The following is a 23,339-nucleotide window of genomic DNA, read 5'->3' on the forward strand; positions in this document are numbered from 1 at the left end:
AGGCGGCCCCCAGAAAGCATGCAGTAAAACCTCTCATGAACTTTTGCCCTCTGAACCATACCACCAACCTGTCAAGGAGGTTTGTGCTGGCCGTGATGGATGCAGGAGGTTGGGCTGCTGCGCCGGCACGGGCCAAGCCACGCGTGCTGGGCTGAGCAAAGCACAGCTCAAGATCGCATAAGTTCTCCTTGCAGCATTTCCATCCTTGCACAGACTGCCCTGTCCAGGGCTTTCTGCATGTGGCAGCACTAAACATCTGGATATCCAGGGGCAGTGAGGAGTTTGCAAACCCCAGGTTTGCTTCAAATATCTTTGTGTGGTTAGCCTCCCTGTGCAAGGAGGTGGGGTGGGATCTCTAGCACAGGGTGTGTTCCATGCCTGCTCTATGTGCAGGCACTGCCTAAAGCAGCTCATGCTCCTTTCCACAACAGCCCAGCTGGGGTGAGCCACCTTGCACAAATACATATTTAGTGCAATATTGGTTCATGTCCACGGGAAGTTTGGGAACTTCAGACTCTGCATATGCCAAGAAGGGAGGGTTTTCCCACTACGCTTGAACTCCTCTCTTGGGGACGAAGGTAGTGGGGCAGGACAGAGAAGGGTGGCAAGCAGCTTTGCCTGCTCTGGGTGGCTGTAAGTGACAGCGTGTCTGTTTCCTTCCCAGGCCTCCTCCTCTGAGCGGCAGCCCCGTCATCTCCGACATCTCCCTCATCCGCCTGTCTCCGCACCCCGCCGGGCCTGGCGAGTCGCCCTTCAGCCCACCACACCCCTACGTGGCACCCCACATGGAGCATTACCTCCGCTCTGTGCACAGCAGCCCCACGCTCTCCGTCATCTCTGCTGCCAGGGGCCTCAGTCCTGCCGACGGTAAGACACTGTGCTACTGGTACTGCAGCGATTTTGTAGATCACCAGAACTGAAATTCCCTAAAACCCGGGGATTTACAGCTGCAAAGGCTCCGCAGCTGCTCTCTGAAGTGGGAGAGCTGTCTCTTTTTGTTTTCTTTTTTCCCCTTTAACTACACATTTGTTTTGCATCATCGCACTGAGAAAGCAGAGCGTGAGAATAGCTATTACTGCTGGATCATATTATAAATATTTTGCTTAAAGTACGTTCCTTTCTGCAGCACTCTCTTTCTCTCTTAGGAGCTTCCCTGTTCTTATGTCTCTACTGGGAGCCCAGCTTTCCCCAGAGAGGGTCACAATTGTTCTGGCTGCCTGGCCTGGCTGAGACTGATGTTGCAGGGGAGACAATGCCAGCTGGGTTAGCCCCTGTTGGCTTTGTGTCTGGGGTCAGGGTGGCTCCTGAGTGAAGGCAAGGGGCCATACTTTCTTCCTCCTTACTCCTGAGCTGCCCCACAACAGTCTTCAGGGAAGGTGAGGATGTGTGGGAAGCTGGCTCTGGGTGCAGGCAGAGGTGATCATGCTCTCTGAGCCCTATCAGACCCCACGTTGGGGAGATGGGGACAAAGAAATCCAATAGGGAAAGGGGAAAATGCACGACACTGCTTCCACTTGGCAAGGTGTAAGTCATGCCTTACTTCCTCAGAAGAGCTTCATTACACAGTTGCAGGTGGCTCCTCAGTGCCCAGGGAAGCTGGGCTTTGGGGACTTGGTCTCTGCATGCCCAGCAAACCCAGCATGCTTTGGCTCCTAAGCTGCTGCAGGGGCCAGCAGCCCTTCAACACTGCAAAGCAAAGTGCACCAGAGAGCAACAAGGCCCCTGGATTAGTATCTGGCAACATGAAACTATCTTGTATGACTAAAACAACATCACTGTAGTGATGGGGACATGCATATGTCTTCTTCCCTCCCCTAAAAGGTCATCCGAATTCTCAGGCACCCGCCACAGAGAGGTCTGATGGCTGGTGCATGGGCGCATTCTGCCCTGTCCTCTCCTTCCAAAACCAGTTTCATTGTTTGCTGCAGAAGAAAGGCATTGTGGTTTGGGTTGCTTTTCTTTTCCTCTCTTTTTTTTTTCTTTCCTTGTTTAAGGTGGTGGTAAATAAGTTAATGGGGCAAGCGGGTGGGGAGGCAGGTTTGAAAAATTACAGCTGGGAGAAAGTGAGTGTAATTGGCTTTGGCAGCCAAAATGGTTTTATGCTGCCAGACACTAAACCTAGCTCTATGCATTAGACCTTGGCTTTAATTTCCTCACGCTGCTATCGGGAACTGGGCTGCATTTGTCTTTCGTTCCTAATAGGCAGGGATGTTAATGCTGACAGGGTTACTGCTGTCGGCAGCCTGGGCCCTCTCCCCCCTCCCAGGGGTGCTGGCTGCGTCCAAACTGGAAGATTATTAGAAGGGGGAACGAGAGATTGTTTATAAATTTGCGGAAATGGAGGAATGCAGAGGCCCCAGCCTGGTCTCCTTTGTCCGCAGAAGCACGCCCAAGCGCACGTCACACGCGCCCTACGCGGAGCCGTGCGGCTGGGGCTGGCGGGGGGCGCGGGGGGAGACGGGGCCACCAACGTCAGCTCCGAGGTCTAACACTGCGGTGGGAACCTTCTCTCCATGTTTCTCTCCTCGCCTGCGGCTCCAACAGTGGCTCATGAGCACCTGAAGGAACGAGGCCTCTTCGGGCTGCCCCCACCACCACCGGGAGCCAACCCTGCTGACTACTACCACCAAATGACGCTGATGGCTGGCCACCCAAACCCCTATGGGGACCTCCTCATGCAGGGCGGGGGAGCAGCCAGCACAGCCCACCTCCACGATTACCTCAGCCCCGTTGATGGTGAGTAACAGCTTGGGTTCTTCCTGGCATGGCTGAAATTTTGGGGTAGATGGATGGAACTGCCCTCCAGCTGAAGGTTGCTGTATGTGGTCACTCTGCCCTGCTGTAACCTTTGGGTGCTGCAGTATAATTTTTGGCTTAAAAGGTCACCTCCTTCCATAAATATATATAAAATAATCATAATTTAAAATACGTACATCCTGGTCTCTTAGGGAGGATGGCATGGCTGCGGCATGGCTGTCGCATGTGTAGGAGATAGGCTGGTCCAGCAAGCTGGGCATTGCTGCTGTCCTGCTGCACTGACCATGGGGGACCAGAGCATGCCTGGGGACAAGCTTCATCTACAGCTCCCCATCCCACTCTGTGTTTTGACTGCTTGGTGTCTGGGGTGAAGGCGGGCCATGTCCATGCATAGCCATGCTAGGCACAGTGGACTTCTCATCTTGGTTGGGACCTCTCAGGTCTACAAGGAGAGAAAATATCTGAACAGGGAGACACGCTGGAAAGAATATAATAGTACTTTGTGCAAGGAAATACAAAAAGCAGGAATGTGGTATTTGTGATAGCATTGGGTTTTACAAACCCAGAAAGTTCTTGCTCCTGGCTAAATGAAGAAGAAACAGAATCATGTTAGGCACTGCAGTGCTGAGTCACCCCTGTGGCCTGACTGCTGCCCTGGGAAGAGACTATCTGGAAGCATATATGAGGTCTGAATGATTTTTAGAGCTGTTAGAAATGTCTTTCCTTTCATTTCATGCTACATTTTGCAAGAGCTGGGGTTGTCAGATATTACAGAGGGCAGTCTGGGGATTATTTCTGCTGCAAGAAGGCGAAGTCTCAGCTCAACTTTCAGATTCAGCGTCTGTTTCCTGGGATGTCTTTGGATTTGCCTGTGGACCATTATAATTTTTGGAGTGGAGATCTGCATCGTTTCATTACCGCTTCAAAGTTTCTGTTGTTGAGCTTTTAAGATGAAAGACTTTGTGGTCTTGCTGCTTCATAAAGCGACTGGTTTAGAATGATAAAAGCTGTTCTGGCTGTTCAGTGATGGGAGTTTACAGATATTTCTAATGGAAAAAGTTTCTCATCTGCAGCTGCTGTGGAAGCTTTACCTGAACATTTTATGCTGCCAATTCCTAGATTAATTTGGAACGTGGATCCCAGTTTGAAAGAGAGAGCACATGCTCCTTGGTACCATCCTGCCCTCTGACTCTCAAAATATATCTCAGGCTTCTCTGTTAAAAAGCAGCTGGTCAGTAAGACTGCTCTGTCTTCCCTCCCAAGGGTTAATGCCTGTGGTTATAGCAGATGGGTGCAAACGAGCCCTGCCAAGTTCTCTTCGGGCTCATGAACAAGACTCCTTCCTCCTTGCCTCCTTATTAGTCCATCTCTGACCAGCAGTGCCTCACTGAAGTGCCAGATAAACAACCAGTGAGGGAGGCAAACACAACTGTTTTCATGGTGGTACAGGCTGGCTCCCAGCACACCAAGATGCTCATCCTCTGGTTTGCTGAAGATCAATCTTTATCTGAGGTACTGAAATACTCCCCTTGGCAGAAGACTCTCATACTGCTTGCCTTCTCCTGAAAACAACTCTACAGTGAATCATGTATCAAAGGTCTCGGTTTCATGCAGCCAAGCTCATAACCATGATTCACTGCAGAGCCAGGGCTCACCAAGCATTTATTATGATCTTTTGGAAAAGCTTTGTTGGTGATTAACTAGAAAGCCTTTTCTGGGCCTTTTCATGTTCTGCATGAGATGGAAACTTTCAAATATTACGAGAATGTGACATGAGACACTACTTTTTAAGAATGTGTAAAGGAGCACCAGTCCAGTACCAGTCTCTGGTCCACGTGCCTGCATTTATCCATCACCCGGAGAAAAGAGAGAATTGTACATTATTAAGGCAGAGAGTAAAATGGATGGCTCTGAAATGCTGGATGAAGAGCCAGTGTCTCCTTCTCTTTTTAGAAAGTTATTTCAAAAATTTAAATCAGCAGGGCCTAAGTAAATAGTTGAACAGATAATTTAATAAAGCATCCTCTTATGGTGTTTTTCTGAGACAAGAATATCAGTAGCATGCATAAACCCCCAGTGAGTCACCATCTCACTGCATCTGTCATTCAGAGAGCCCTTTTCTTCCCTGGGAGCCCAGGAACATAGAAACTTTACAAGAACTGGTTTGCTAAAAATGCAGGTGGCTCTTGTTAAACCACATGCAGCACCATCATTCATCTGTGATAACACTGGCACCTGCAGAAGAAAAAGCAGGAGATAAGCATATCTTAATTGTGGCCTATTCAGTATCACGTCACTTCCAGACATCTGCAGGCTAGTCCATGGGAGCCATGGACACTGGGAATGGTAGCTCTTCCACAGACACATACCTGGGCCTTTCTGGCTCCTGTAATTGCATTTCTTGGAGAATTTCTCTGTGTCTTCATGGTTTTTGTCAGTGTTTTTCACTCCATCATGTGTCTAAGGTCAGGAAAAATAATAGGATATAAATGTCAGCTGGAGCTTGTTGGTGCCAACCCTGTGCCAGGGCTGCTGAATGTTCACATGGTGACTAAGCTGGGCTGCTGGGCTGCCCAGAGCTGCATCTCTACTGGGTTTTCAGTGTGCAGCTAGAAGTTGTTAAATCACTGAAGTAGACCACATTTAAGTTCTACGTACCAGACTGCTGGGGTGTTCAGGCCAGTTCCAGTGGAGACTAAACAACCCTTCAGTTAGTTCTCCTGTTCCATTTCCTCATCCAAACAGGGACTTGAAATCCAGGAGTGGAGTTTGAATCCAGGCTTAATCCCATTTTCTGGAAAGCCTACACTTTCAAATCAAAAATTAATCACTTTCCAATGTCATAGCGTTGTTGACGGGGTACATTTGATAGTATTTACAGGTTCTAGTCACCAGATCAAAACAATCTTTTGTATTTCTTTTTTAGAAGTAGTGCTACACGGTGAATTATTCCAGGTGATGGAGTGGTTGCGCAAGAGCATCCCTGGGGCAGGAAAGACTGGTGGGGAGCACAGTGACCCTGGAGATGGCTACAGCTTTCTAAGCATGTTTAGTACTTCCAGCTGTTTTTTTCCCCCTAGGCATAGGGGTTCCTGTGACTACTCTCAGCCCTTCAGGAGAAGCCATTTTCTCTAAGGAGGAGTGTATCCATACTGACTCAGTGCTGCTGCTGTTATAGCCTGTACATCGGCAGATCTCAAAGTGCTGTACAAAGCAAAGCCATTCCATCACAAAGAGAAAAGAAATCAGTGAGTGGAATAGTGGTAGCTTTAGGAACAAGATCCAGATCTTTGGAATAAGATTCTTATGGCCAGGGTGAAAATTAAAGATCGTCTTTAAATCCATCACTTTGAGGAAGCATTGAGACTGTGATTGGTTGACTGTGCTGAGTCAGGGAATGGGGAAAAAGCATCTTGAGTGGAAGTTAGGTCCAAGGTAGTCCCTCATGTTGGGAAGGCTGTATAGACATGTTTGTGCAACAGTTACCAACAGCAGGGATGACCCTGCAGTGCTGTCATTTTGTTGAGTTCTGGAGCTAGAGGGGGAATCCCTGCCCTGGTTTTTGCTGCCTGATGCTAGGTAGTCACAAATGTCTTGATTCACAATCAGCAGTTTAACTGGCAAAAGGCTTTGTTCAGCCCAGCATAGCCAGCAGGCCAACAGCTGGCACAGTTGCCTGGGATGTGGGCAAGTTATTAAGCAGGACTTTATTTCCCCAGATCAAACAGTGATTCAGCTTCACCAGCCTCTTTCAGTCAGTGTTGTTGGAGCCTTTCTGCTTGAAGGAAATGATTTAATAGCCAGCAGGGTAAGGAGCAGGGCTGGCAGTGCAGCCTGGTGGTGACTGCAGTTGGCAGGCACGTGGCTGGGAGAGGTGAGCTCAGGACTCTCTCCAGCAGGTTCATGTGGAGCAACTGCACAGGACAAAAGCAGAGAGCTGAGCCTCATGGTGACCTAGATAGGAAGTGCTTCCCCTGGGGCTTGAGGGACCAGCAGCCCTGGGTTTGCAGGCTGGATGTGTTGGATCACAGATGACTTCCAAAACAAGCCCGCTGTTGGCTACTCTGGGTAGACGGCGCGCTCTGTAGTCGCTTCCTTAAAAACTCTCAAAGATGTATTTTTTTGTTGTTTTCTTTGTCCCAGCATAGAATGGAAACTTGCTGAAATCTCAGAAAAGGTTCAGAAAGCGGGAAACAATTTCCCACCCATTTCTAGCCAGCAGTGCTGTTTTCTTCCCCAGAAAAATATGTGCAGAAGAGAGAAGAAGTCCCAGAGCACCCCTTAAGTGCTGTGTCTGGAATCCTGCTGCACTCTGGTTTCTAAAGAATTCAATTTACATATGCAAGTTGGGTCGACTAAACAGTTACCTTGTGGATTGGGAGTAGAAGAATGCAGCCTTGTCTTTCAGTGAGGATTTGAGGGAAGCATTAGTATTCCTTGAACTGCAAAGTTGACCGGCCTGGGGAGGGAAGAAAGAAGGGTCCCAGGACAATGTCTGGTGCCAGAACAAATGTCCAGCATCTGCTGCAGTCTAAAAAAGAGGTGTATTGCCTCTGCAGAAGGAGAGAGGGGAATAAGGAACTGGTTACAATAAGAATGTTTGTAGTTTATTGCTGCTTATCGATTAAGGGACTATCCTGTGTTTTTATGGGGCCCTTGGATTTAATTTGATGATGGGGGGGGGGGGGGATATTTCTGTACACTTTGGATGGAGTTTTCTTGGTGAATGGTGAGGAAGAGGGACCATTTTGATAACACTGTATTTATCCTGGGGCTTGGCCAGGAGATGCAGGGGAAGCAGTGGCTCTGGCTGGGTTTCAGTGAGGCGGGAGGAGGGCAGGCAGGGTGCGAGCCATCTGCAGCCCATGTGCCTTACAGACTCGTCTGTTAGGGAGCAGATTCCCCTGGTGACCCTGTACAGTCGAGATCACAGCAACATGTTTGTCTGTAAAGAGTTTCCTTACCCTGAAGATTTCCTTACCCTGAAGGAGCCTCGAAGGAGCTCCCACTGAGTGCCTGGCGTTTCCTTTCAGGAGGCTTTGCTGCCACTGTTTCTAGTGTGACATAAGGTCTGATTTCTCCCTCCAGAAAAAAACATCTCTTGTAAAATCCGTCTGGCCCACGGCCACAGAAGTGGTCGGAGCAGGAACCTCTGCTCCCACATCCCAGGTGAGTTGAGGTCTCATCCTGCCTTTGGGCACTGGGATCAGGCATAGGACTCAGTCCACAAGCTGCCATGTGTAAGAGCTGACCATTTGGTCATCACTGACCTGTGGATTAATCTAAATTTGGGAGGAGTATCTCAGTTTCTGAGCAACTTGTGGATGTGATAATTCACAGGCACCACAGGAAAGTGCCAAGGATACTCTTGCCTTCTAGCAAAGAAATCTGGACTTTCCTCCCAGCTGGACTGGGCTGGGACATTTGGCAGACACTGCCAATGTCACTCGAAAATTCAGCCTTGAATTCTTGCTAGTTTAGAAATTAGATGTTTAAACACACACATCCCAGGAGAGAAATGTCTTTTGGTTGTGAACTGTGGCATTTACATTTACCCTGAAAAGATAGTGCCACTGTAAAGTCAGGAACTTTTCTACTGAAAAGTTACTCCAGGCAGTTTTGAAAGATTTCCTAAAATATGTGAGTTATATTTATTCTCTAGCATGTAGACCAGAGCCCGTGACAGTCACTGTATCTGGGTCTATGTGTGAAATGGTAAGGAAAAGCCCATGCACAACAGTTAAAACACTCTAAAATGTATCTGGAATTGACTTTTTGTAAGGAGAGGCACCAGGGTCAAAGGCTTATGGTAAGTTTTTTTATTGTCCTTCATGAGCTGCCATCCACAATGCTGCCACCAATGCCCAAAGCTTTGGGCTCAGCCTGTGCTGTACCCTTCCATTCACCAGTTCACTTCTTCTCCTGACTTGGGAGAGAGAAGGGGACAGTCTTTTGGCTTAAAAGTTCCTGTGTCTTACTCCAGGCCAAAGGATATTTTTGTTGCTTGAAATCTTAAACAGTTTTATTTCTAAGCAGGTATCTTTAGCTTTTGAAAAAAATAAAAAGGAAGTCAGATTTTCACATTTAGAGCTAAGTTTTTTAATATACACCTAAGAAATAAAACCCAAGATGTTAGTATGTGCATAAAAACGGGTGCGCCAACATTCTATGTTTTCAAAGTGCGAAAGAATTAGTTTGAAAGTAAAGATGACATACCTCAAATAAGCAAGTCTCTAGGTCAGCTTTTAAACTCATAGTTATTCCACATTCCAAAGTCCATGGAAAGCATCTGCTGACTTTAATAGATGTTTTTTCAAGACAGAACGTAGAAGTAGCAGATACAGAGCAGCCACCACCTACCTTGAGGATGCTGTAAAAGGTACTTGGCTGGAGACACTATCTAACACCAGAGGAGGCAGCAATAAAGAGGTCTCATGAAGTTATCTTTTTTCTTGTTTTGCTGCATGGGCTTTGGCCTATCATTTCTTTGTGGGCCTGGGTGACAAAAAAGGTTTTTCCATATCTCAGTAGGATTCAAGGGAAAAAAACCTGAAGGTAAGAAAGATTTCCATCTGAGGTAGAGAGGCACAGAGAAATTAATTTTAAAAACTGAAGTACTGATAGAGGACTGGAATGAACTTTGAAATAATTTCCTACATTTATTTCAATGTGTGACTGTTTCAAATTCATGTTAACCTATGATGATTTTAGGTTTCTGAACACAACAACTTTCAGAACAACAGAAAAAATGCCAATTTTTTTTTCTTTATAGGAGTGTTGAAGGGGGCTAATCTGACAGTTTGGGAACTTGCCCCAGCATGTTTTCCAAACATCAAAAAATTCTTTTAACTAGCCCTGTTCATTCTGAGAAGTCAGCAATTTTGAAAGGGGAGAGGAGAGAGGACTGTTAGTGATAAATGTTCCCAAAGCTTTCCATCTGTGTGTCTGAAAAATGGATCCCACCTTTAGCTACCTCTCTGGGCACAGACCCTGCTAAAGCAGTTGTTTGAGGTTTTTTCTTTTGGAACAGCACTGAACTTCAGGCAGCAGAGGACTTTGCTTATGTGGCTCAGTGGCTGTCAGTCAGCCTGTGCTGAACACCTTGCTATGTACAGCTACACAAATGCTGACCAGTGCTGCTGCCTGGTACCATTTAACATTTGTACTCCATGTCCTCAGATCAGGAGATTCAGGTCAGGCAAACTTTATTATTTAGAACAATCCCAGTGTTGTTAATCTGCTTTTGAATAATAATTTTGAAAAGGTTCTCTCTTCCTAAATGCACTAGTGAGCATTTCTTCACGTGCTTAAACTCCTTTTCCGTTTCCCAGATGATTCTCTTCCCAGGCACCTTGGGCAGGCTGTCATTAAGAAGAGAGGAATTGTTCATCCATAGCACGATTTTAGGTCACAGCTTTCTGTGGAAGCCTGCAAGACCTAAGAGACTTTTGTGTAAAGCATGAGCCCAACCTATTGGATCTGCTATCAAACATTTCAGATAGCCCACAGTACCTGCAGGATCTAAATTAGACTGGACACTAACGCAATGCATATTACTGGTTTTGGGCTGGAGAATTCCCAGGCGAGCTTGAAAATCTGACAGCTTCCCGCAGAGTTTTACATGGGGAAAAAACTACATACCTGTGTGCAGCAGGGAGGGGTGCCCACATCGTCTGCACTGCTAAAACCCAGGTTTCTGTTGGACATCGGGTCTTCTTCCCTCTGAAAATTAATGGGAACCAATGGCTGATCCAGCATTGTGGGCATAAATCATGTGAAGGAACAGCGAGAAATGAGTACAAGGCTTTTCTTTCTATTTAGTAATTTATCAAGGGAAGTGGCACATTAATAAACAGATCTCCCTTGAGATGTGGGAGTAACAGAGATAAATATGACTGTCAAATCTGGCCTGCTTCCTTCTGTTAGAGAAGGAGGAGACTGTGGGAATGCAAATGCAGGAAACAGTATCTATATCTGGAAAGACATATTATTTGTAGGACAGAAACACTGACAACTCATCTGAGATGGGGCCCCATTGCACTTGGTGCAGTACGTACAGAATAAAATACAAGCCCTGTCTAAAGGAGCTCATCTAAATAGATGACACTGGGAAATAGGGACACAGAAAGAAGCAGCAACTTGCTCAAGGAGGTGTGGCTGGGAACGACTGGGAACAGCACCCAGGCCTTTCCAGGTTGTGGTGCAGGTTCCTTACGGCCAGAGGACCATTATGATCTGAACGCAAGCAATCTTCATGTTGTTTCGTCCAGGGCTCTGGCAGGGCTTAGATTTCAGGAACCAGATGTGAAGTTTGGCAATTCTCCATTTCAGCCCTTCAGGCCAACCTTTGCTGAGGGAAGTTCATTTGCTCAGTTTGGTTTTGTCCGCAGTGCCTCTCCAAAGTGGCTGCATCTTTTCCAGCTTCCAGGGAAGTGTCACTCAGGGCTAGAGTCTTCCAGCTGCAAGCACTAGGGAAGTTTGAGCCCAGTCCCTCCAAATCATGGGACAGCTTTAACACCCATGAGGTGGTTTTTATAGACTGCTGCGCTTTCTGTTTGCTGCCTGATCTTTGATCCATGTTTTCTAGTGTCTTTCTGCCCCGTGAGGCTGCACAATGTAATTATACAAAATATTATGTGTTCAACATACATGCAACAATCTGATTTTTAGGAGAAATTCCCAATATTGTCAGTATTGCAATAAAGGCATTGCATCTTGAAGCTTCTTAGGTGTAGGACAAAAGTCAGAAGAGTGCTTGGTTCAAGTACCGACTTAGCCTTGGATTTCCAGTGGGACGTTGGGCAAGTCATTTATCTTGTGCAATGAGGGTCATTATGGGGACTAAGAGGATGGTGATACTAAACCCCATTGATTACACAGCACCCAGGCATGGTAGTGACAGAGCCACTTTGGTGCACAGGCGAGTCATGGAGACTGCAGCTCAGCCACTGGTCTCAGGGAAATGTTGACACAGACTTCTGTGAGCCAATGCAAATCAAGGAATTGTTTGATCACACCGGCAGAATATATTTTACCTCCTTCTACATCCCATTCACCCTTTCACATACCAGCACTGTCATCAGGACGGAAAGTTCATGCTCTTACAAAGTGCAAGGTTTGTACCTGGTGGTGTTCAACCAAAATCAGTGCCTTCAACTAGCTAGAGGGAAATAGCTCATATTTCCTGTCTGGGTAGTCTAGTGTTTTATTCATGGTGTGTAATAGGATATACTCATAGTACGCTTTCTGGGGAGACCACCACTGGAAAAGTCAGGTGGTAATACATTGCTGTGCTCATCAAGGGAAGGAGCTGGAGCAGCTGAGCCCTCCTGCACCCCTGGGTGGATGGCAGGGATTACCAACCAGAACCCATTACCAAGTGCTATATTTTACCCTTAGAATTTTTTTTTTTTAAATTCACGATCCAAACAACTGCTTGCTTTGGAGGGATGAGTCATTCCAGGCAGGGTTTCGATCTGGTACGATGGTACTGGGGAAAGTTGTGATATGGCCCATCTGCAACTCCTGTCTGTGCCACCCCAGAGATCTGCAGGTGGGTCAGGCCTGGGCAGAGTTTCCTTTGGGTGAAGTCAGTCATTCCAGTTAGCAGTGCCGAAACACCGAGGGATGCCAAACTTGTACAGTAGTAACCCATCATGTATTGCAGATCCATAAATGGGCCTGGCAGGGTTGGAAATTACTTCATGCCTGAATGATTGACAATTGCTAATAGGGTCCAGGCACTGGCAGGTCCCCTCAGAGGGGGAGAGCTTGAACTTTGTGCCTGAGCTGCCAAATTGCTTTCCTTAAAACTCTTAATTTACTTTCAGGGTTTCTGGAGCCTCGCCTCCTTCATTAATTGGATGGTCAGCATTGTGCTCATGCTCATTTGGTTTCCGTTCCCCCCGCACGCAGGCACACACTCACCATTTGCAATGGTCTCCCCAGCTTGGATGTGCGGCTCCCCGGGCCTGCTGCTCCTGACACCGAGTCAACGGGCACGGCTGCGCTCATGGAAACCTTGCAGGGCTTTCTCTCTTTTAATTTTAAGTTAATTTAGTGCCTGTGAAAGGGGGTGATGGACAGGATTCTGTACCCCTGAGGACAGCAAAGCAAGCAGGCGCTCATGGTGCTGCCTGACCTCTGTCATTCAGCACCCAGAAGAGAGGAAACCTCCCATCAAAGGGCAGTTGGTCCCTGCACTGCTCCTGGGTCCTGAACATCCCACAGCAGTCATGAGTGCAGCAGTTCTCAGGACTTCCAGCCTGTCTGCAGGAAGGGAGCAGCCCACTGGTCTTGTCTGACAAAATCTCTCTTTCCTGCAGTGTCCCGGTTTTCGAGCCCACGGGTGACTCCAAGATTAAGCCGGAAACGAGCCCTGTCTATCTCCCCGCTCTCTGATGCCAGCATTGATCTCCAGACAATGATTAGGACCTCCCCAAACTCTCTTGTGGCGTATATCAACAACTCCAGAAGCAGTTCAGCAGCGAGTGGCTCCTACGGCCATTTATCTGCCGGGACGATCAGGTAAAGCTCTGGGATCAGCTCCATTCAGCTGAGGAACCATCCCCACGAAAGAAGGGATGATCCTCCAGCAAGGGAGACCTTCCCTTCCTCGCAACCTCTGCTTTTGTGCATCAGGGCTGTGTAGTGTAGTAATTCAAAGCCCCCATCCGGTTTTGCGTGTGAAAGGGTATTTCGTGGCATATGGGGTGGGGTTTTTTTGGCTGGATTTGGGTTATTGGCTACCACATTTCCAGTAATTACAGTATGATCATGCCTCCCCACAAGAAGAAACAGATAATAAATTTATCTTAAAAAATGTTCATTGTGAGCAGTTGGACTGGTTAAGAAACACTTCGATTTAAGAGATTGCCCCAAAGTATTCTCCAAATTATTGGCCCACATTCTTAGAAAAAATGTTGCCTGGGTGGATAGAAGAGCCTAATTCTAAAAGTGTATTTAAACCAAATCTAAACCCTTGAGTCAAGTTTTGTTCAAATCTTAATTAAAAAGCACTTACATTAGGCAGCTGACTCTTGTCAATTCCTACTGTGATTGCTTCACCCAAGTTTCACAATGTTATTATTCTTTTTATTACTTAACTGTTAAAAATGTTAGATCTAATTAACACTGATGTTGCAAAGCAAGGGTTATAAAGATTATGCATGCTTAAAACTTGTGGGGGAAAACAGAGATGTTGTTATTAATAAGTGTAACATTAATTATGTAAGTTACTTTATCCAGCAGCATAATTTAGAAACTGACTGTAAAATCAAACATAAGGCTGACTTGAACACATTGCAACTTCTTATCTGGTAATCATATTTTTTATAGTCTTTTTACCTGTCGTCATTAGCTACACATACCTGTAGCATCTTAACTTATACTCAGATATTAAGAGTAATGTCTGGTGTTTTTAACAAATCAGTATCTGGGGACTGACCTAATGATCAACTTCTGGCCTCCAAGAGAATAATCAACTAATAATAAAGAATTTGAAACCCTTCTCAGTGTTCTAAAAATATATCCTAAATGTTAGGATCTGTAAAATGAGTTACATATATAACAGCATAACTGCCAGAACTTTGGCATGAAAAGACTTTTTTGTTATTATTTTAACAGCGTCTTAGGGGCAGGAATGAAATACTCTCTCCAAAAGCAAAATTGGTAATTAAGCGTGTTTCTAATTATGGCCCCATTCTCTGAGAACTCAGACCCTGGGCAGTTTTAGTGGTGTGAGAGAAAATACCATGAGGGTAAAGGTTCAGGACAGCCACTTCTTGAAGGTGGCAAATAATCAGTTTTTGGGCTGAATGTCTATGGTTTGTGCATCACATGTCTAGAGTTACCACAGAGCATCTCCTGTGCTTCTCTGTCTCTGCCCAGTGAACGTGCCCCTGGGAGTGAACCCCTTTTTTCCAAAAGAAGAGCTCTGTTTTTACTGCTCTCCAGTGCTGCATCTTGTCTCAGACCTGTTGCCCCAGTTATTGCCCAAGCAGCCAGGGGCGAGTGGTGTTCCTGGTCACTGCTGACCTAGATTGGAGATGAACCAGTGACCTACATAGGAAGGGTGACATGCTTTAGCAGTCCCCTGAGCCAGCACTCCCCTCACCTGAATGCAGAGTAAATTGCATAGTTTTGGATTATGTTTAATGGATACTTATTCATCCCTGCTGTAATCTGTGCCAGGTGAGCCAGGTGATGCTTTTTTTTCATATCCAGGTTAGCATAACCCCAGAGCTGCAAGTCTGCAGAAGAAGTCTGCCTGGGAAAACCTGGGAGCCTTAGGGGCTGCAAAGCCAGATGAGCCCAAGTCCCATCCTCTTCTGCACTCGCTGCCGAGGGCTTTTGTTGTTTTTTTTTTTATATAGGAAGCAAAGAAATTACAATCAGTCTAATGCTCGGGTGAAAATTATTCACAAGTTTGCTGAAGCATGTGCAAGACAAATCGTGATTTTGCAGTAAAGCAGGCAGTCAGGTTTATCCTGGCATTGAAGGTGTGTAGCTGGGCATTGCAGCCTGGCTCCTGGAGTCTTCAAGACACCATACTTGAATCAGTCACTAGCTAATTTGATAAATATTGTTTAAAATAACTCCTTATCATTTCTCTTTCTCCTGTTGCTGCAGTCCGGCATTCAGCTTCCCCCACCCGCTAAACCCCGTGACGTACCAGCAGATCCTGACCCAGCAAAGAGGCCTGAGCTCAGCCTTCGGACACACTCCTCCCCTGATCCAGCCATCCCCAACCTTCCCCCCGCGGCAGCACATGGCAGTCATCTCCATGAACCCATCACCGGCACAGAGCAGCAGCAACAGCAACTGCATCTCTGACTCCAGCCAGGTAGGGACAGCCATCCTGCATGGCACATGTGGAAATGGAGGCATATTCTCCATGGGATGTAGGCTTCCCTTCACGGTGGCTGTGGGAGTTTTAACAATTCTCTTTTTACTCATGCTATCCCCTTATGTTGCTTTTTCTTTTTCCTGTCAAGTGTTTCTGAATTAGTCACAGACAAATTTTGTGCCCATCTCCCTTCTTTGCACCTACCCATGCAGAAACCAAAGGCCTTCATCCATCAAAGTATTGAACATGATATCCAAGGTTCATCCCAGGCAGGAAATCTCCTTGAACACATTATGTCCTGTTGAAATTGAGGGAAATCAGTTGCTGTAGTGTTTTGCAAAACAAGCACCTATGAACCAAGCTTCTTCAGTACCTTCACCAATCCCTCTTTCCTTTTTTGTACTCATGTGAACCATGACGATGGTCTTAATCTTTAACATGTAAGTGCATCCTATGTAGGACCTCTTCACATTTTACATACTGTTCCTTCTTTTTCGGTAGGTTTTCTCTCATGTGTCCCTGCTGTTGATTTTTACTGCTAAATTTTGCAAAACCAGGGGCCAGATTTTGAAAACCAGGAATGAGATCCCACACCTTAAGTACATCTTACAAATATCTGTGAGCACACGAGCGTGTACATGTGTGCACAAGCCCTCCACATGCACTGGGTTAATGAATATGCCTAGCATACTCTTAATCATTTTTCTTTTCCATTTACATTCATTCGAAGGCTAAATTGCATTGCTTTTCTCCCCAAAGACTTATTTCACCATATGTCACACCCATTTCAAATTGTTGTTTTAGTTGTATCATACTGAACTTTTAAGACTGGTTTATTGTTTTAGGGTTTCTCATGGCTGCTGCACTGCAAACTCTGTTTGTTATTGCAGGTTGTTTGATTGATTGGTTTTGTTTTCTCCTTACAAACTGGCTACCAAAATTATGTGGCTGGCAGGAGTTCTGCCTCTGTTTAATAATTTGCAGGACCAATCTTGAGCAATTAGCAAGAGTATTTAAAATGTTAATGTTCCAATTTTATGCACATACAATGGGATGTTTTTTCTCCTGAAGTTGTTCTTTTTTTTTAAGAGCTTAGCAAATTACACACATAGTCTTTCATGGACTCAGCATGCCAGAGCCCTCACATATAACTAGAGCCCCCTTGCTCCCCCCAGGAATTCCTTTTCTCAACAAATCATTTCGTCACATTGAGAAATAAAACTGTGGCTTGGGTGGGGGGGTGTGTAAGGCTTTGATGGCTATGCCATGGACTGTATTGCTCTGGAACAGAGCAGCAGTGGCAAGGCCAAGCTCACTGGTGAGCCTGCAGAAGCAGGGGCTGCCCTTGATTCTTCTTCCCTCTCTCCCATCCCTTCTGCCTTGCACAAACCCACATGGGTTGGTTTTCATATGAACCCCAGGCCAACTCTGCTCTCCCCTGCCACTCCTGAAGCTCAAACATGACTGATTTTTAAGTTAATTTTTAATGAGGAAGTGGGCCACTGTCTGTCATCCCCAAACCCCGGTGCCATTTCTTGCCTGGTTTTCTTTCCTAGAGCAAGCAGAGCAGTGAGTCGGCCGTGAGCAGCACCGTCAATCCAGTAATTAACAAACGCAGCAAAGTCAAGACTGAAGTTGAGGGCTTGCTCCCAGTGTCCCCAAACACACAGGTAACCTCCCTGCTGTGAGCCATGTTGTGGGGTTGAGGTGGCGAGCTGCTGGGTCTCATGTTCGGGAACGATCCTCTTGGCATCTTTTGCTGCAGGTGGGAGCAAGGCAGCAAAATCTGCCAGGCAGGTGGGTGTATCTTGGAGCACAAAGCCCAGGAAGGTACAGGGCAGAGCTGCAGTGACGGAGTGAAGCATTCCGTGGGTACTTGGGACTCTGCTTGCTGTTGCTGTGCTTGGATAGGAAAAAAAGGAGAGAGCAAATACATCAAGTGTAATAACATAAAAATGATGTCTGAGTTTTCTGTGCTGCAAAGCAAGCAGTATAAACGTCTCAGAGCAAACATAGATTATGAGGGAAGCTTGCATGTAGGTAGAAAGCTTGCAAAAAAAGGACAACTTCTTGATTCAACAAGGAATTGCTCCTAGAAACATCCTTTACGCTGGTGACACAACATTTGACACCAAGAAGGGCCCAGAGGCCTTTGCTTTCTTTCTGGAGCTCTGTGATTGCAAACTGTTTAATGGCTGACAGTATCCATCTGACCGTCCTTTATCACAACTGTAAACTATCAGGAGTGCTCTGGGCACTTCATTTTCATGAAATATTAGGCCGTGTTATTGTCAAGCGAATGGAAGAGTTGATGACAAATTTCTCCTTCTGCCCTGGTTCAGGAGCAGGTCTCAGCATGATGCATGGGGACAGCAACGTGTGCAGTCATCAGGGGGCTGGTAAAATTGATGAAGATAGCATATCAGGGAAAGATAAACATGCTGTAGTCAGCACGATTAGGGCAAAGAGGCACCTCTCTGGAGCTTTGAGTTTAGGAGTGCATCTACACACTGCTGCAAAATCACATGCCCCGAAAAACCAATCTGGCCACCGCCTGGGCTAATAGGGTAGTGTGTTTATTTCTTGCAGCAAATGAAAAAATATTTGAAAGCTATCACTTACTTTCTCAAAGTATGTGTAGCAGAGGAGCTGTGGGACAGACAGCTGCTTGCTCAATGGCTGCCATCCTCCATGCGCTGCTCCATGCGAAGCCGTGTGCACCCAGTTTGGGAGCACTTGGATAGCAGCAGCCTGGCTCACTCCTGTAGCCCTCCTCCAGGGTTTCATCCACTGGGTCTTAAAAACACTGAAATTAGCATGGAGCGGGGGAGTTGTCTAAAGCAGTGCAATGAGATTTGATTAGAATAGCAAGGTGAAATTAGGAGTAGGAAAATGCATGCTGATCATCTAATAGTTCCTAGTGAGGGGGTATGTGAAGTAATTCCCTAAGGGAAGTGTAGGTTCCACATCTTGCAGCATTTCAGTATTGACTGGGAAATTACTAGAAGGTACCATGTAAGAGACAGCCCATTCTTGGCAAGGAGAACAGGTTAAAAAACTGAATGTAGTGGGTGTCTCCTTTGGTCTAAGCAAGAGGAATTAATTAAATTTAGAAATGCTTTTTCTGCAGGAGACTGTGCTGAAAAGTTGTGTTGCAGTCAGTTAGTAATTGACTGATCAATTTTTTGCTGACTATGAAGTTCATCCATCCCCAAAAGTGTGTATGTTTTGTTTTGGAAATGCTGCATTTGGAACACCTCATGTGAGTTGTGGTTTGGGTGTTCGCAATTCTTGGCCAGCCAGCATCTCCCATGATGGTTTGTGCTGTAAAAAATGCAATCAGACAAGATTTGTGGGACACAGTGAAGTACCAGGCATGAGGGACCTGAGTTACTGAACTTCTACAGTGCCACAAGGGCTCCAGTACAGATTCAGACTAGCATTGAACTAGCTAGAAATGAAACAAGTCAATCCTTTTTAACAAATTAAATTGTTACAATTCCATTTTTCCAGCAGAAGGTATAAAATTTTTGGCAAAAAAAGATTTTTAGTAGAAAATGACAGTTGTCTGGGGACCGCACTTTGTATGGAGACAAACATTCCAAAAATAATAATGTTTACAGCTCAACCAAATAGGAATTGCAGGAAAAAGAAGTTGCTATTTGAACTTTCTCAGACTGTTGCTCTGGGCTCTGGTATAGTTTGAATCTCCAGAAGTCTTTCTGTAAATTACTACAGTTTCCTGTCCCAAGAGCCACCTTGCAATATCTTTTTTTTTTTTTTTTTAAATTAAAAGCTAATTAAAACAAATCTCTTTCTGCCCATATCTAAACTTTTGAATTGAAAAGTCACTGCTGGCACGTATGTCATGAGCTAGTTAATGAAAATTGTTGAACTTTGGTACAGCATGTCTCGCTTTCCAAGCCATATAATGCTGTTAAGTCGTTAATCATTGCAGCTCCCCAGTAGGCATTGGAAAAGTGTTGGTGGGGAAGGAGATGGCAGTCAGATAGGTCTGTTTGGGCAGGCCAGGGACAGTTTGGGTTTGTGTCTGCACACATATGGGTCCAACTGGAGCACCAGATCATGAGGAACAGTGTCTGCTGTGGTCAGTCACCCCAGATGCTGCTGTCTGCTTTGTCCTACGCAGCAGTAGTAGCTGGGATGAAAGGGCATGAAGGGGGTCAAAACCTGCAGGGTTTTGTCTTGCTAAATTCCCAAGCCAATACTGGCTGCTGATGGCCTTGTCTGTAGTGCAGGTGTCTGATGCATGCAGAGCTGACAATTGTCCTTACTTGGAGTTGTACTGATTATGTTGTCTGTTACTGTTGTGTAGTTGCCCATCCTCACAGCAGCCATAACAAAATCTTCTGTGCTTCATTTAGCACTGAGGAGCTGGCTAGACAAAGAAGTTAAGGAGAGAGCTCACAGTGTACCCAGCATTAAAGTAACTCATTTATGAGTCCAGAGTCCCAGGAGCTTTGTCCTGCAACCTGCTCTTCACTGGGTCTTGCTGAAGCTTTCCAAATTCCCTTCTCAGAGAAGTGCTTTGAGAGCTCATCACTTTGTCCCTGTGGAGCATCCTGCAGGCATGAATCTTTGGGTAAGGGTTAGGTATCATTTTCTCATCTACTGAGAGATGCAGAAAACAGGAGTCCCCTGCCCAGCCCATGTCAGATGAGTCTGGGCTCTGGGCTCTGACTGCTCTGTGGTTTCTTCATGCTCATGTTTCTCCACTCTGCCCAGATCAGTTGTTTTGCTCCAGCAGAGAACACAACCAAAGGTCAGAAGCCAGGTTTTTCCTTTCTCCAGCCTTTCCTGGGACTGCCCACAACCTGGCTGAATCCAGGCACTGCAGCAACAGTGGCTTTGGGGTGCCTCGTGTCTTGTAGTCAACTCTGACCCACTTCTGCCAAAACTCTGTAGCTCTTTATTTCACAGTAATCATGAATGTTATGTAGCCACAACGAGCATGGTTTTGTGATCAGTTGATACTTGCCTTGTAATCTATGAGTGATGAAGGAATTGAGATGAAAGAAGTTCACCTTATACAATGCACCGTTATGTGTTGCAGGAGCATCTGACAGACCTGAAAGAAGATCTTGATAAGGATGAATGTAAACAGGAGCCTGAGGTTATTTATGAGACTAACTGTCACTGGGAAGGGTGCACAAAGGAATATGACACTCAGGAGCAGCTCGTCCATGTGAGTAATGGTTGGGAGGAAACCCCAGCGATAAATTTGGGTTTCTGTGCACTTGTCCTCATTTTTTATCACTAGCTTCTGTACAGCCAGAGCTCACCCTGGGAGCTACTAAAGGTGCAAATCAGAGATACGGTGTGTAAACACTGCCAAAGCAGGTCGCTGCTCCCGGAGGAGTTCAGCTGAAGGAAGCCTCTCATAGATTATATGATATTGCTCCCTTCTCAGCTGCTGAGGCTGCACTTCCAGTCTCCCTTGTGCCTGGCCCAATGACAGAAGGCTCAGTGCAGAGGACCTGATCATAAAATGGGGAAGGGGGCTGAGCCCTTCCCTCTTCACTGGCCATATTCACTCAGCCTTCCCACAGAGCTACACCAGCTATGGGTCAGGGATCGTCCATGCTGTCCTCAGTCCTAGTCCAGGCTGGGAAAGCCTTTTATGCTGCTGTTAATGAGCTGTGGAGCCATATCACTTAGAGGCTGTTGACCTGCTCGGCTCATCCCTCCCACAGAAACAGAGCACCTTCAGAGTTTGGAGACATGCTCCAGTGTCTGAAATACAGAAAGTGGGTTGATTTTCTAAGACTTGGGAAACACGGCTTCCATAATCACAGTGATGTTCCCAAACCAGTGTCAAAACTGCTCTCTGAAGGATCCCCAAACCAAGTCATTAATCAGATTTTCAGTTCTAATTAATTCCAAGAACCTTTTGTATGCTTTGCTTCATCTTGGGTATCCACAGTTTGGTTTCCTTTGGCTTCTGGGATCAACAAATCCCTCATACTCTGAGAAGTGCCTGTGAAATCAGACACAATCTGTGTCTAAGCCACATCCCTGCTCTCAGCCCAACACCCTCCCAGTCCTTATTTTGGCTCTATGGTGCGAGTCCATTTGTTTGAAGCCAGCCCATATCTGCTGGGAATTCACCAGCCCAGCAACCCTGATGCTTGCAGCAGAGTTATGGATTAAACAAATTTTGCAACAGGAGCTGCTGCCTTCTCATTTTCCTTCAGCCTTTTGCTGCCTTATTCAACTGGGCTCCCAGCTTGCCAGGGGCCACCCATGTGGCTGCCTTCCCGAGGGGTTGTGTCTGCTCTCTCCATTTTTTATATACCTTCATTTCAAATATGTTTAGATGCCCCCAAATAGGCATCAGGCACCATTTGCCCAAGTTCTACAAACAAACATTGTCCAGAGGGACCACACTCTGAATTAAAATTTTGGGCCCGTGCTCTTCTTCCATCTAAGGCTAGTGCCTGCCTGCCTCTGCCAGAAGCCAGAAGGTTCAGTGCATCAGGTCCTTGAGTACAGACAGATTTGGAAACAGTTTTCAAGGTCAATTAAGTGATAAGGTGCTTAATGGGTTGCACATTGCATGCCATGGAGTGTTGCTTTTCTGGGATTAAACCACAGCATGACTGTCAGATGGGCTGGGCTCACATTTGTTCAGTAGTTTTTGTGTGTTTCCCTCTCAGATGTAAGAAAAACTAACTCTGCCCAGAGCAAAGTGCAGAGCACCAGGCTGCTCAGCACAATTTATTTCCAGAAAAAAAAAAAAAACAAAAAAAAACAAAAAACCAAACCAAAGAAAAACATTTGATGAAATATCCCAAGATTTTCCTAAATCTGGAAGGTTACAAAAATTGAGTCTTCTGTACTGTGATTACTAGCAACATGGAGTTGTGGCTTTGGGATGCCCAAAATACACATGCAAATGAAATACAGATGTCGTGGGCCGGCTTCTGAGGAGGTGCCATCTCACCATGCATGGAAAAACTGTCGTTTGTGTGCAGAGCAAAGTACCTGGGCCAGCAGGGTCTGTTCCCCATACACGGTATGCTTGTGGGAGAAATGCACGTCAACAGGGAGCAGCAGGAGTGATGACGTATTTTTGCAAACATACTGCTGCTCCCAGCCTCAAAGGTCACACTCAGTTTGAGAGAAGCCCAAGCAAAGCCTTCAGCCAGGTAGGGGCTAAGGAGCTGTAGCTGAAGTGGGGTGAGCTGTGCAACTCCTCCTACACTATGTGATGGGAAGCAGATGTTGCCCAGACCGGGATTGAATAGTCCTGAATGAGGGCTAGAGTTCCCCTTCCATAAATGTTCTTCCTCTGGCTCAAACAAGACCAAATAGACAAGCCTGTGCACTCCCACACTCCAGCATTGCTGTTTGTAGTCTTGGTTGCAAGTTAGACTACCACACAAACAAGAGCCTGGAGACATATCTTCCCAGTCTGGTCTGGACATGGTTTAGCATGTCCATGGGCCTCTGGGGAGGTTCATCAGATTTCCACCATCTGAGGCTAAAATCTCATACCAATGCCATGTTGTAAAACCAGAACTGTAGGCAGTAGAACTCCAAACCCGTACGAAACCTCTCCCAAACCCAGCCTCTCTCGACTCTCCCAGCACGAAGCTTTGGCTCTCAGTGTTTATGTGTGGTGCCCAAGAGACCAGCTGAGCCCCACACACCTCCTCTTGTCCCTCAGTAGAACTGGGACCCCAGCAGGACCCTGACCCCAGGACTGGGCTGC

At 46.2% G+C, this 23,339-nt stretch overlaps 1 protein-coding gene across 2 annotated transcripts in view; it reads left to right on the plus strand.

The window, feature by feature from the left end:
- The window catches only part of GLI2 (GLI family zinc finger 2), a gene marked incomplete at both ends in the record, with an annotated part of 138,946 nt that overhangs the window by 99,090 nt on the left and 16,517 nt on the right, over positions 1–23,339 (plus strand). For both annotated transcript variants that reach the window (XM_082284924.1, XM_082284925.1), the window contains 6 exons: positions 665–867; positions 2,545–2,736; positions 13,083–13,284; positions 15,388–15,601; positions 17,161–17,274; positions 20,679–20,810. In XM_082284924.1, coding sequence (XP_082141050.1) covers positions 665–867; positions 2,545–2,736; positions 13,083–13,284; positions 15,388–15,601; positions 17,161–17,274; positions 20,679–20,810 — 1,057 coding nt within the window. The remainder of the gene's footprint in view (positions 1–664; positions 868–2,544; positions 2,737–13,082; positions 13,285–15,387; positions 15,602–17,160; positions 17,275–20,678; positions 20,811–23,339) is intronic.

The sequence above is a fragment of the Coloeus monedula genome (genome assembly GCF_965178545.1).
Source record: "Coloeus monedula genome assembly, chromosome: 7".
Lineage (NCBI taxonomy): Eukaryota > Metazoa > Chordata > Aves > Passeriformes > Corvidae > Coloeus > Coloeus monedula.